General features: G+C 37.7%; 3 protein-coding genes across 5 annotated transcripts; all 3 read left to right on the forward strand.

Moving 5' to 3' along the window:
- Positions 1-6: 6 nt before the first annotated feature.
- Positions 7-2,091, forward strand: LOC111809238. The gene has a single exon (XM_023695653.1). It carries the CDS (start codon positions 455-457, stop codon positions 1,781-1,783), a length of 1,329 nt encoding a protein of 442 aa, XP_023551421.1. The 5' UTR covers positions 7-454; the 3' UTR covers positions 1,784-2,091.
- Positions 2,092-6,737: 4,646 nt separating this feature from the next.
- On the forward strand, positions 6,738-11,667 carry LOC111809239 (tubby-like F-box protein 8). 3 transcript variants are annotated; one of them, XM_023695655.1, is made up of 5 exons: positions 6,738-6,866; positions 8,657-9,110; positions 9,661-9,748; positions 10,598-10,730; positions 10,802-11,667. In XM_023695655.1, exons 2-5 carry the CDS (start codon positions 8,763-8,765, stop codon positions 11,544-11,546), a joined length of 1,314 nt encoding a protein of 437 aa, XP_023551423.1. In that variant the 5' UTR covers positions 6,738-6,866; positions 8,657-8,762; the 3' UTR covers positions 11,547-11,667. The 3 variants fall into 3 exon arrangements, with proteins under 3 accessions (XP_023551423.1, XP_023551422.1, XP_023551424.1); XM_023695654.1 differs by having other exon boundaries at positions 6,739-6,866; positions 8,668-9,110; XM_023695656.1 differs by lacking the exon at positions 6,738-6,866 and adding an exon at positions 6,915-7,274 and having other exon boundaries at positions 8,668-9,110.
- A 2,775-nt stretch (positions 11,668-14,442) lies between these two features.
- Positions 14,443-14,784, forward strand: LOC111809298 (egg cell-secreted protein 1.1). Its single transcript, XM_023695740.1, has one exon. The coding sequence runs from the start codon at positions 14,443-14,445 to the stop codon at positions 14,782-14,784; it is 342 nt and encodes a 113-aa protein (XP_023551508.1).
- Positions 14,785-14,809: the final 25 nt, after the last annotated feature.

Below are 14,809 nucleotides of genomic sequence, written 5' to 3' on the forward strand. Positions count from 1 at the left end.
CCCCCCCCCACGACCCTTTTCCCTTTCTCGATCGCCACGCACAGCCAATAAGCGCCAGGATCTGTTACTCTTCACCTCTTTGCCTTGCTTCCGCTCTCCTCCTCCTTTCTGGGTTTTGGTCAGATAAGTGCTTTTACTCCTTTGTTCATCGCTTTGCTTTGAAGGGTTCTTGCTCTTATCTTCCCCTTTTCTGATTTAATCGCTCTTATTAATTATGGGTTTAGTCATGTTTGAAGGGTTTCTCTTGATTCCTTTGGTTTCTGCCCAAATGGGGTTTGTTTGAAAGAAATTTCCCATTGTCTAGTGGGGAAATTTCGACCTGGGTGTGCCTTTTTTGTCATTCTTTATCAATAGGGATGATTGTTTGGTGATTTAATAGTTCAAGGTTCATATGAACGATAGGATTCTGGACTATGCGTTTTTGGGTATGAGATGAAATGTTCTTTTGACATATATGGAAGGTAATTTATCACAAGGAGGGTTGATTCCAGGAGGAACCTCTTATGGAGGTCTCGATTTGCAAGGACCCTTTAAGGTTCATAGCCAAGCACAACACTCTCACGCCTTACACCAACAACATCATCCTCATACTCGTCAGGGATCTGCGGCCAATCCTTCCATTCAGGAGGGATTTTCACTTTCCATGGGAGTTGTACAAAATTGTGACCATGCCATGTCTTTGGTAGATTATAACAAGGGAGAAAGGTGTAAAAACTCGGCTAGTGACGAAGAGCCGAGCTTTACTGAGGATGGTATTGATGGTCATAATGAGACGAGTAAGGGGAAGAAGGGATCGGTATGGCATCGCGTGAAATGGACGGATAAAATGGTGAAGCTTCTGATTACAGCAGTGTCTTATATAGGAGATGATATTAATTCAGATTTTGATGGGGCTGGAAGAAGGAAATGCCATATTATACAGAAGAAAGGTAAATGGAAATTGATATCAAAAGTCATGGCTGAAAGGGGCTATCAAGTTTCACCTCAGCAGTGTGAGGATAAGTTTAATGATCTCAATAAGAGGTATAAGAGGCTCAATGATATAATTGGGAGAGGCACTTCTTGCAAGGTTGTTGAGAACCCTGCACTTCTTGATGTTCTTGAATATTTAACAGATAAAGAGAAGGATGATGTGAGAAAGATTTTAAACTCGAAGCAACTGTTCTATGAGGAGATGTGTTCTTATCATAATTCAAATCGACTTCATCTGCCCCATGATCCTGCTTTGCAGCGTTCTTTGCAGCTGGCTTTTAGAGCAAGGGATGATCACGATAATGACGAGCCAAGGAGACACCAAAATGATGATTTTGATGAAAACGAACATGATGAAACTGATGAACGTGATGATTTTGAGGAGAATTTTGCACCTCATGGGGACAGTAGACGATCATTCGGGGTATTAGGAGGCTCAGTGAAGAGGCTAAGACGAGACCAAGACCATGATGATACTCATGCCTGTGGCAAATCCTTGAGTTCTCATGCTCACGCACAAGCACAGTTTGCTCAAGCTGATACAGCTCACTTAGAAACTGAAGGTATGAAGGGTTCAACATCGCAAAAACAGTGGATGGAGCTTCGTTTACTTCAATTGGAAGATCAAAAGCTTCAAATTCAAGTTGAAATGTTGGAATTGGAGAAACAGAAGTTCAAGTGGGAGAGATTCAACAAGAAAAAGGACCGTGAGTTGGAAAAAATGAGGATGGTAAATGAGAGGATGAAGCTTGAAAACGAGCGCATTGCACTCGACTTAAAGCAAAAGGAAATTGGCTCGGGATTTCATTGATCGGCTGCTATAATCCAAACAAAGTTTATCAGGTTGGAAGATTTTCTTTCAATTAATCTACTACTTTGAATCATTGAGCTGCTGTTGTTTATATATTTCTGGTTATGCGAGTAATGAGAGTTTTATTTGGGTATTTTTACATTGCCTTCATCTAGCATGTAAAGTTAGAAAGGTGACAATACAAATGGCTGCTTTTCACTGTTTTTCCTTTACTTATGTGGAATCTGTCGTGGTTGAGGAATATGAAGAATGGTTGATATGTGCCAAATTGATGCCATTTCTCTGAATTAATTCCACCGTTTTGGTCATTCTCTAGTATACAGATGATTGATTACATGTTCTACTGGATTATTGAGCTCTTTAAATGGAGAATTGCATACTATCATCTCTCAATGGATTTCGTAGTTCTTTCTTTGTTCATTTTACGTTTTCGATAGTCAAATATTCATAGCTCCACCGTGCATTATGCTCGTGGATCATCTCCTCTAATTCCCTATGAGGCTTCAAGCTTCGTGAAAGAACCAAAGTCTTGGGTTATTAACGCCTCGTTTGATAACTATTTAATTTTTTTTTTTTTTTTGATCCATGGTTGTGGAATGAATTTCATTTTGTAGATAGAGAGGATCTTAGATTTAGAGAAGTTGTAGCATCTCTGACTCTGAGGTTGTTTTTCCCTTTTATGTATACCGATCCTACAAGCACATTTCACCATCATCCACGGTAACTTCCAGCCCTGCTACGAGCTCGCTCGTTCGCTCGGGGAATTCCTGCTTTGGAAACAACTGCTTGTATTCTTATATTCTCATTAAGAAATGTTCTCATGTAGATATCTTTATATAGTCGTTCCTTTTTGGTTTGGGAGTTGTCAGGTGTGAGATCCCACCTCGATTGGGAAGGAAAATGAATCATTATTTATAAGGGTGTGGAAACTTCTCCCTAGCAGACGCATTTTAAAAACTTTGAGGAAAAACCCGAAAAGAAAAGTCTAAATAAGACAATATCTACTAGCAGTGAGCTTGGACTGTTACATTAACGTTCTGGTTCTGTTTGTTGTTAATACACTAATAGGTGGGAAGAATTAGTATAGTTCAGTGCAAGATTACATTTTCTTTTCTTGGCACTGTTTGCTGCATCCATAACACAGTCATGAAATGCTGACTTTATCATTTGAAGTGTTATGAGAGCGAGCGTCGAAGTTCCATTGTAAAAACATACAAGCACAGTGGTGCTCGAACAAGTCGAAGCTCCCAAATCACATACTTTACAAACCTTGATGACCATGCTTGAAAATTATGAGTTAGCACGAACTGCATTGTGAGATCCCACGTTATCCCACGTTGGTTGGGAGGAGAACGAAGCATTCTTTATAAGTTCAAATAGGACAATATCTGCTAGCAGTAGGCTTTATAAGTTCAAATAGGACAATATCTGTTAGTGGTAGGCTCGAACCGTTAGATGCATAAAGATTAGCCCATCAGCCGGGGTGAGTGTTGTTGTGTTTGTGATGTTGAAGCAGGTCACATAACAATGGGAAGGCGGCAGGAAGGGTAAACCCTGGTGATGTGTTCAGCTGGAGCATTCAAAGCTACAGATTGGTCATGGGGTGCAGGTATTAAATGCTCTTCCCTTTTTGTCTATTTTAATCATAATGGGCACCAAAAGTATATAATTAAAATAATATATACTTGAAATTTACATATTATTTTAATTCAAGGTTGGGACCTTATTCTAAAAATATTTAATATGCTCACTCTCCTGGCAAAAGCATAGGGCATATTCATAAATATAGACATATTCCTTGGTTAGTGGAGTTTGTCTATGTTTATATAAATATCATTATTATGAAATTATGGTATATATAATATAGTATTTGTGACAAACCAAAACTTGTCCCTAAAGATATCTTATAAGAGAGATATGTAATTCCCAAAATGCCCCTATTTAATGACCCATATGCATTGTCACCTACCCTTCATTAAACACCTACTATACTCGTTCGTACGGTCAAACGAATTAATGAATTCGATTACTTCCCTAAAGACGTATAAGTTGTTCGTCTGATTGCAGTGTTGTAATTTTATCCAAAAAATCAAATGTTTAAATCTTCGTAGGTTGTTGAACTAAAAAATTTACTTTTTTTTTTCTTAGAGATTTTGGGGTCGATGAGTTTTTTTCGAAAGATTTTTTCTATATATGATGTACCGTTCTTGGTGTGATAAATTTAAAGTATGGAGATTTGACCAATTAATTGTAAAGAAATGAGTACCTTAATAGAGATGTCCATGAGGCGGGGCAAGGATGAGGCCTTCCCCATCCCCATTCTCGCTACATGTTTCATTTCCCATTCCTACGTATTCCTCATTTATTTTTGCGGAGATCAAGTTCTCCACGAGTCTTTTTTTTTTCGTTTATTATTCTTTTTAAAAAATAATTATTTTAAAGTTTTTCAATTTTATAATCTTTATTAAAAAAAATTGTAAAAAAATTCTTAATTCAATATATTTATGAAGCAAACAGCAACATAATTTTTCAAATTTTAAATTTCAATATTACAACCTGCTTTTTTAACCATAAAAAAAATCTACAAAAATTTAAATTTCAATATTACAACCGATCTAATAGTTACAAATTATTCGAGTATTACGTCTCAAATTAACTAATTTATTTTTTACTATATACACACACATATACATACATATATAAATTCCGCTGGCCCCATTCATCTAACAGAAAAAAATGTTTCCCACTCCCTCCCCATTCTCGATTAGTCTTGTGAATAAAATGCACATCTTTAAATATCTACCGCTGCATTTACATCGACCTCTTCATTTCATGCATTGATTATGATCTATATGGCAAAGCAAAAATGTACTTCTTTTTCATATGTTAAAATGTATAGGAAAAAGTACAGTAATTAAATTGGGAGAATTTCGTAGGTACCCTCCTATCTATTTATTTATTTATTTATGTAACACATACTTTTATATTTAGATATCAAAAAGTATATTGAATTTTGTACTTAGCTTGTTGGACACTCCATACCCTAATAATTTAGTAAGTCAAAGTTCCCAAAAAAGCCAAGTGCAGCAGCCTTCATTCATGCCTCTTTTATTAAAATCAAAATAAAAGCATTCAATTTCATACTCATTATTACGTAACACTTTTAATTTACTCAAATTACGCATAAATCTATTCTTATCTTACAACTTTATTTATATATATAACTCTACTTAAATGTTACATCGACACATCAAAATAGTCAATCAAGATCATCATGGCGCACGTTTTTCTTGTCCGGGTAGTTACAAAATTCGTCTAACTTACTATCAACTCGACAGCTCGATTCTATAATAATTGTTTCTTTCCTAACAAGTTCATGTAGTTATTTATAGATTAGAAATAAATAAATAAAAAAAAGGAAAAATAATATAATATGAAAATTAATTGACGAATTAAAAAATAAAATTAAAATTTGAGGAAATTATTAAAAAAAAAAAAAAAAGTAGGGTATTATTATATATTATGGCACTGAAATTTTATATTTATTAATTTAGAGTGCTTTAAATAAAATAAATAAAATAAAAAGAAGTAGATGGAATAGAAGGTGTCGATATTCACTGAAATTATAGTTTAGTCCTTGTTTTCAGCTGACACTCAATCCATTTCCCAACGCAATTCCATCCATACCCTTCATCTTTCACTCACTGTCACCACCCACGTGCCTAGCATGCTGTGGGCATTCTCGTCATTTCACATCATCCCGCATGCCCCACGTCAATTTCCAAAATTAGTGGGGTAGTTTTGGTAATATTCTCTTATTTTTATATTTACCCAAAGGTCCAACGTGGGTCCCACTTTCTTTTCTTTTTTTTAATATTATTATTTAAAATTTATTAAAAATAAAAGACCCTATTTAAATATATAAATTAAATTATATAAAAGAGATAGTATTTTTAAAGAAACAGGAAAAAAAAGAAAATAAAATTTTAAAATACGTCGGCGAAAATAGGGTTTTATTTTATTTTTGCCCTCCACGTAGATTAATGACCGTATGATTAATTAAATGACGTCATCCTTCGTCAAATGAACGATAAATAGATCCTTCCACACAGAAAAAACAATGATCTGCCACGTACTTGATAACTGCTTCCTCCCCTAGGCCCCACCTGCTCTAACGCTGTTTACGACGTAACGTGCTGTTAGTTAGCCGTTAGTTTTGAAAATGGGACAAATGTGTAATCCCCTCTCTGCCCTTATCTCCCAACTTCTGTTTTGCCAGCTAACGGACGATGGCCTCGGTTTAACTGTCAACTGTCCAAGGTTAAAAACGTAAATTCGTATCCGCAAGTGATATATTTAAGAGAATTATTTCTTCAACTACCCTTTTTTTATTTCTTACTTTTATTTTTTATTCATACATTATCTCACTTAATTGTTTCTTCCTCGTTTAGATTATTATATAAATTTAAAATATATTATATTTTTTTCTTATTTTTTAATAATCGATAACAAAATTTGAATTATAGAGGTGGCTATGAGCCCTCAAAACTTAAGTTCAATGACTCAATTATTATGGGTGCGCTCTACTAATGAGCTAATACCCGTAAGCCAAAAACTAGAGAAACCTCACTCCTTTCGTTTTTTCCGTCCCCATGTCTACCACATAGGAGACATAGGGACTCGTAAAACAGAGATCCTAACCGATATCAAAAATTCAAATATGTATTTTTTAAGCTTTTAAATTAAAAAATATATTAATTTGAAATTTGAAATTTTGTAATAATTTTGATTAAAAATCCAAAATATTTTATAACAAAACCCAAAATCTTAATTTAATAAGGGTCTTAATAAAAATAAAAATTGAAAGGAATTGAATTGTTTAATTAAACAAGAACGACAATAAAGTAATTAAAAGAAGAAACTTTATTATTTAATTGTAGACATACACAGTTCATCGGCTCGATTTAAGAGAAAGGAATTGGAAGTCTGGTCTTGAAGAGAGAGAGAGAGAGAGAGAGAGAGAGAGAACAGAGACCAAAAAGTTGTGGCTCTTCTGGGTTCCCTCGTAGCTAAAGAAGAAACGGTAAGTAGCTTTCGGTTCCAACCATGGCCGCCCTCTGAACATATTCATCGCTTCGATTCTGTGTTGTTTTTGTTCTAATCAGGGAGTTTTTGATATCAATTTCTTGTGTTTGTTGCTATCAATTGATTTTGTTGAGTGATTCTTGTTCGTGGAGGTTCTTAGTGGGTTATCTTCAAATGGGTCCTGCCCCTATCCTCTTGGTGGAGCAATGATTCCAAAAATTTCCTTAGTGCTTTTGCTTTTTGTGGCTTTTCATGTTCATCCAACACTGTCTGAAATCTATGCCCATTTTGTTTCAATTTTATTGGAATTCTCTGTTGGGTTTAGTTTGTGTTTAGATGATAGCATTGTTGCTGTGTTTCATTGGAAGGCTCCTGTGTTCCTTATCGATCTGTGGGAGATTTAGTGGTAAAACTCTTTGTATTTTGAGTATCATTTAGGGTTGTTTTTTGCACTTGTTCTTCCTACTTTATCTGATCAGTGTTTACAATCAGATTTTTTCATTTCCCAGTTCTTTTTTGCAGTTCATCTTTATATTTTTCGTTACTTTCTTCGAATTATCGAGTTGAATCGAATTAAAGGACACATAACTGAATGTTGAAGTTTACTGGACTCTTCAAGTGAGATCCCATATTGATTGGTGAGAAGAACGAAGTATTCCTTGTAAGAGTGTGGAAACCTCTCCCTAGTAGATGCGTTTTAAAATCGTGAGACTGATGTCGATATGTAATAGGCCAAAGCGGACAATATTGGCTAGTGGTGGGCTTGAGCTATTACAAATGGTATCAGAGAGGACTTTGGACCCCCAAAGGGGATGGATTGTGAGATCCCACCTCGGTTGGAGAGGGAACGAAGCATTTCTCACAAGGGTGTGGAAACCTCTCTCTAGTAGTTGTGTTTTAAAATCGTGAGGCCGACAGCGAAACGTAACGGGCCAAAGCGGACAATATCAGCTAGCGGTAGGCATGAGCTGTTACAAATGGTATCAGAGCGAGACAGACACTAAGCGGTGTGCCAGCGAGGACGTTGGATTTCAAGTGGGGTGGGTTGTGAGATCTCACATCGGTCGGAGAGGGAACAAAGCATTCCTCATAAGGGTGTGGAAACCTCTCCCTATCAGACGCGTTTTAAAATCGTGAGGTTGATGAGGATACGTAATGGGCCAAAGCGGACAATATCGGCTAGTATTCCTCATAAGGGTGTGGAAACCTCACCCTAGCAGACACGTTGGACCCCCAAGTGGGGTGGATTGTGAGATCCCATATCAGTTCGAGAGAGAAACGAAGCATTCCTTATAAGGGTGTGGAAACCTCTACCTAACCAACGCGTTTAAAAACCATGAGACTAATGGCAATACGTAACGGGTCAAGGCGGACAATATCAGCTAGCGGTAGGCCTGGGCTGTTACACTTCAGTCTCTAGGAAAGTTCTTATCCGGAATCAGTGTCGACTGATCAAACGAGCTCGGGAAACTTCATGATATCGTGTTGGATGCACCTTTTTTCATGGATTTTTTGGATTGTTCATGAGTATTAGTATGATTCTTTGTGGTAATAAGATTCCATATTTGAATATTATGTTAGTATAGGGAAAGTTTGATATCAAGTAGTTTGTTACAAAAGATAGAACCAACAAAAGAGCGGTATTTTATGCGCTTTAGGTCCATGTGATGTTTGCTTTATGTTCTTTTGAAGAATCTTCTTTCCTTGCTTTTTGCTTTACTATATATCTCTCCTTCCTTTTCTTTCTTGCTTATTAAGTATAGCAGATGGAAACCAATCAATGTTCAGTGGATTTGCAGATGGATTTCTGGTCATCCTTCAAGCACCTTTTTGTTCGTACCCTCTCCTCGACGATACATTAACATCACTAGGCGCCTTTTGTCGAACGGGGTAGATGTCATTCCGAAGCATACTTCGTGATGTGCGGGATGGATTTGGAAGCTTATCGAGGCGTAGTTTTGAGGTGAGGCTGTCTGGAAATTCCAGGGGTAAATCTCATGGACCAGTTCATGAGTTTCATGATGAACCTCTGCTAATTCAGACTAGTCGATGGGCTAGCCTTCCGCCCGAGTTATTGTGCGATGTGGTTCGAAGACTGGAGGCTAGTGAGAATACTTGGCCTTCTCGGAGAAATGTTGTTGCTTGTGCTGCTGTGTGTAGGTCATGGAGGGATATGTGTAAAGAAATGGTCAAAAGTCCTGAGTTCTCTGGGAAAATTACGTTCCCGATCGCCTTGAAGCAGGTCGGTAGATGGTTTTCTTTTTAATGGCTGTGAAGCGATGTTCATATAGAATAACTATTCTGTTATGTGTACTTCACACTCTAATTGTAACAGCCAAGCCTACCGCTAGCAGATATTGTCCTCTTTGGACTTTCACTTTCGGGCTTCCCTTCAAGGTTCTTAAAACGCATCGGTTAGGAAGAAGTTTCTTCACCCTTATAAGGAATGCTTCGTTCTCCTCTCCAACCGATGTGGGATCTCACAAGGAGGCCAGCGTCCTCGGTGGCACACCTTCAGGTGATCCCACATTGGTTGGAGAGAGGGACGAAGCATCCCTTATAAGTGTGTGGAAACCTCTCCCTAGCAGACACGTTTTAAAACCTTGAGAGGAAGCCCAGAAGGGAAAGTATAAAGAAGACAATATCTGCTAGCAGTGAGCTTAGGCTCTTACAATGAGAGTGTTGGATTGCCACGTTCTTGGTCGTGCTCGGACCATGCGTGTTATGGCGACGTGCACTAATCTATAGCAAGATTAGTTTAACCATGCTGATATGCACTTTTTTGTTTGCAGCCTGGGCCACGTGATGGAACTATTCAATGCTTTATCAAGAGGAACAAATCTAATTTAACTTATCATCTTTATCTTTGCCTTAGTCCTGGTAAGCTCATTTTCTTAACTATGCAGAATCTTTCTTTTATTTTCTACAATTATGAACTTAAATTCCTTGTTGCTTTGCTGCGTTCTATCCCTTGGCTTAGCACGGTCACGGGTTAATATCGAAACTGTAACGGCCCAAGCCCACCGCTAGCAGATATTGTCTTATTTGGGTTTTTCCTTTCGGGCTTCCCCTCAATATTTTTAAAATGTGTCTGTTAGGGAGAAGTTTCCACACCCTCATAAAGAATGTTTCGGTCTCCTCTCCAACCGATGTGGGATCTCACAGTCTACCCCCTTTGGGGCCCAGTGTCCTCGTTAGTACTCGTTCCCTTCTCCAATCGATGTGGGACCCCCCAATCCACCCCCTTCGTGGCCCAACATCCTTACTGGCTCACCGCCTCATGTCCACTCCCCTTCGTGACTCAGCCTCCAGGAGGCTAGTGCATCGCTCAGTGCCTGACTCTAATACCATTTGTAACAGCCCAAGCCCACCAACCAATGTGGGATCTCACATAAACGAAGCTTGAGAAAGTCTCGGATATGACTCGAAACCAATTTTACTTGTATGTTTGAAAAGGAACTAGCTTTTTCCATGAAAACTGTAACGTGATCGTGGAGAAATGTCATGTCGGTCTTCAATAAGAAACTGAATGTTTATACAAGTTTTGCCTGCTCGTACTATCAAGTTCTTACCACGAAACTCTAATATGAGAAATAAGTTGACTGATTCGAACATTTGAACTTCTGTTTGGCTTGACGAAAACCGCTTCTGTGTTAGGATTTCCTTTAGTTGCTCTATCTAGCCCTGCACATGATGTTTTGAACATTAAACCATTGCATAATCATGCAGCTTTACTTGTTGAAAATGGGAAATTTCTTCTTTCTGCAAAAAGAACGAGGCGAACTACTTCTACGGAGTACGTTATATCGTTAGCCGCAGACGATATATCAAGATCGAGCAATGGTTATATCGGAAAGCTAAGGTATGCTGCTGATGAACCTTTAAGTGTCAAGTTCATTATATGTAACTGAACTGTGGTTGGTTCTATTTCAGATCAAATTTTCTGGGAACCAAGTTCATTATATATGATACACAGCCTCCTTACAACAGCAACCAAATCCCGACGCTTGGCCGAAGCCGAAGATTCTACTCGAAAAAGGTCTCGCCGAAGGTCCCAGCTGGAAGCTACAGCATTGCACAAATTGCATACGAGTTGAACGTATTAGGTACAAGGGGACCCCGGAGGATGAACTGCACCATGTACTCAATCCCCAATTCATCTCTTGAGCCAGGTTGTTCGGTTCCAGGCCAGCCCGAGCTCAATCCTCGTCCCCTCGAAGACTCATTTCGTAGCATGTCATTCTCCAAGTCGATCGATCATTCCACCGAGTTCAGCAGCTCCCGCTTCTCTGATGTTGCAGGAATGGTTGCTAACGAAGATGGCGAGGGGAAGGATCGACCCTTGGTTCTTCGGAACAAGGCGCCTAGATGGCACGAGCAGTTGCAGTGTTGGTGTCTCAATTTTCGTGGGAGGGTGACGGTTGCATCGGTTAAGAACTTTCAGCTGATTGCTGCAACCTCAGCTGGTGCAGAAGTGGCGGCAGCAGCAGCAGCAGCAGCATCACAGGCACCTCCACAGCCCGCCCAACCTACGCATTCCGACCACGACAAGATCATTCTTCAGTTCGGAAAGGTCAGTAAGGACATGTTTACGATGGATTATCGATATCCACTGTCGGCATTCCAGGCTTTTGCTATATGTCTCAGCAGCTTTGACACTAAATTGGCATGTGAATAGACCAAGAAAGACACCCAACACTAAAGAAGAAACAGGATGATGTGATTTGAATGCACTTTGTTGTATCAAATTAGAAACTCTCACTCACTGCAAAGAATTAGAACAATTTCTTTCCACCGCTCAAACTTGTCTGCTTTAGCTCGTAACGTGTTGTCATCAGCTTCACGGTTTTAAAACGCGTCTATTAGGTGAGGTTTTTATACTCTTATAAGAAATGTTTCGTTCCTCCCTCCAACTAATGTGGGATCTCACAATTCACCCTTCTTTGGGGCCTAGCGTCTTTCCTGACATACTGCCCGGTGTCTAACTCTAATACCATTTGTAATAGGTTAAACCCATCTAATATATATTGTCTGCTTTGGTTCGTTACGTATCGCTGTAGCTTCACGATTTTAAAATGTGTCTGTTAGGGAGAGGTTTCTACGTCCTTATAAGAAATGTTTTGTTCCTCTTTCCAACTAACGTGGGATCTCACAATCCACCTCCTTAGGAGGCCTAGCGTCCTTGCTGGCACATCCTCTAATACGATTTGTAATAGCTCAAGCCCATTGCTAACAGATATTGTCCGTTTTGACTATGTATCATCGTCAGCCTCATGGTTTTTAAACCTAAGGAGAGATTTCTACACTCTTATAAAGGAGGTTTCGTTCCCATGTCCAACCAATGTGGAATTTCACAAAAAGAGTAATTCCAAGCATGCTCGGGAGATTAAGACATGAATTATTTTTCTAAAGCTTGATAGCTCGATCTCTTACTCCCACCCGTGTTAAACTCAAAATAAAAAAATAAGTGCGTATTAAAAATTATTTTAATATAATGATGATTATTGTTAACTTTTACTATCTAAATAATGAAGAATATGAAAATTTTAAATTTTATGTCTAATAGAACTCTAAACTTTAAATTTTGTGTCTATTAGATCTACAAATTAAAAAAAAACTATCACACCTATATAGTTCTATTAGATACAAAATTAAAAGTTCAAAAACATTTTTTAAACATTCATACACTAAACTTGTAATTTAACTTATTCTTTACTCATCTTCACGTTCTTAAAGATGTTATTGCATTTATAATACTAAACCACGTTTCGAACGTATGTAACTGTGTGTATAAGTCGAAATGTTGTTCAATTTTTTTCATCGGGTAGTCAAAGTAAGCATAACTCAACAGTAATTAACATGTACCGTTACCCACAAAGTCGGTGGTTCAAAAAAATTGATCGAGTAATTCAAATACAAGTAACGAGTAAATAAACTATATAATGAAACATATATACAAGAAATAGTGTGACAGACTTACGAGAAGTGAGCACCATATACAAATATCCACCCTAAATTCAAATCATTCAACCTTCAATCTTCATCTTCTTCATCTTCTTCATCTTGTTTGCCCTAATTTTCATGGTGGGGTTCTCAGTTTCCTCTTCAATGGCGGTTCTTCCTCCATGGATTCCCACAAAATGGCTCTCTCTCTCTCTAACACATGAATTTATATACCAAATATTGGGTTTTTTTTATTTTTTATTTTTAAATATAATGTATAATATAATGTAATGATTACAAAATTATATGTATTATAATCTGAAACAAAATAAAGTTTGATTCTTTAAGATCAAATCCCCCAAATAAGATTGATTTTAAATAGAGGGAGATGGTGGGCAATAACCCATGATTTAGAGAGAGAATTAAATGTTCATTAGTGATATATAATGGTGTTTAATTAACATAAGAGAAGATAATTAATTCATTAATGATATTTTTTGGTAATGCAAAGTTGCTTTATCATAGTTTTTTGGTATAAATTTGTTAAAGGTGATGCATATGAGCTCCATTAATCTTTTTAAATTAAACAACTCAATTATCTTACAGATATGATATATTGATTAACATATTGGTAAGCGTGAAGAAATAATCATGATTAAATTAAAACCCCAAGGGCCGTTTTGTACCTTCCGATGCAATTAATGATAATTATTGGATATAACGAGAGAACTTTCTGTTTCAATTAACGATAAGGTACCAATTAACCTATAAAGATCGATAATGAGATCTTTTACTCTGCTCTAATTACTGTCAATTCGAGTACAACTTCTCAAAGATTGACTGTATAACAACTCAAGTTCACTGCTAGCAGATATTGTGCTTTTCCTTTCTATTGTGCTTTTCCTTTCTAGCTTCTCTTTTAGGTTTTTAAAACGTGTTTGATAGGGAGAGGTTTCCTCACCCCTATAAAAAATGTTTCGTTCTTCTCCCCAACTGATGTGAGATCTATGGGAGAGTAGATCGTGAGATCCCACATCGATTGGAGAGAAGAACGAAACATTCTTTATAAGGGTGTGAAAATCTCTCCCTAATAAATGCGCTTTAAAAATCTTAAGGAAAAACTTGAAAAGAAAACTCCAAAGAGAACCATATCTTCTACAATGGGCTTGAGCTATTACAAACAGTGGTTCGATTTTCCATCCTGCAGTGGTTGAATTCAATTCGAGTATAATTTAGTAGATAAAACACTCGTTATCATCTTAGAGAGGGACTATGTTCGATCTTCCAACGGCCCAAAATTACAATTCAATGCTCTTAAAGGTAGCAAAAGTTGAAAGGTTGAGAAGCTCAAAGGAAGGAGGGATTAATTAGCAGCTAAAGATAATTAATTAGGGGGCACCACTTATAATGGGGAGTTACATAAACTCATCAACTTCACTTCATAAATAAACCAAATCCCATCATTTTTCCACAAGTACAGAAAATAAACAGAATCCTTCCCTATATAAACCCTACACTACAGAAAACACTAGCAAACAAAGAAACTTAGCTTCCTTGTCATCCATTACCAAATGGCCTACCTTCCAAACCTCTTCATTCTCACATGTCTTCTAGTTTTCGCCTTCTCATCCATGGCGGAGTCGACGCCGAACCCAACAGTAAGCTTAGCAACACGATTGAAGGTAGAAGGCAATGCCTCAGAATGCTGGGGATCTCTGTTTCAACTCCAAGCATGTAGCAGCGAAATCATCACATTCTTTCTTAATGGAAAGATTCACTTAAGTCCCAAATGTTGTCACTCAATCGATATCATCCAGCATAAGTGTTGGCCAACATTACTCAGCTCATTGGGATACACAGTAGAAGAAGGCAACATTCTAGAGGTCTATTGTGACACTACTGGTAGCAAACCTCCAACTCCACCCTCACCTCCACTGCCACCATCCATGGAGCCTGAAGGTCTTGCTCCTTGAGAACTAAAGGGGTCTTAATCGTGGG

The sequence above is a fragment of the Cucurbita pepo genome, chromosome LG13 (genome assembly GCF_002806865.2).
Source record: "Cucurbita pepo subsp. pepo cultivar mu-cu-16 chromosome LG13, ASM280686v2, whole genome shotgun sequence".
NCBI lineage: Eukaryota > Viridiplantae > Streptophyta > Magnoliopsida > Cucurbitales > Cucurbitaceae > Cucurbita > Cucurbita pepo.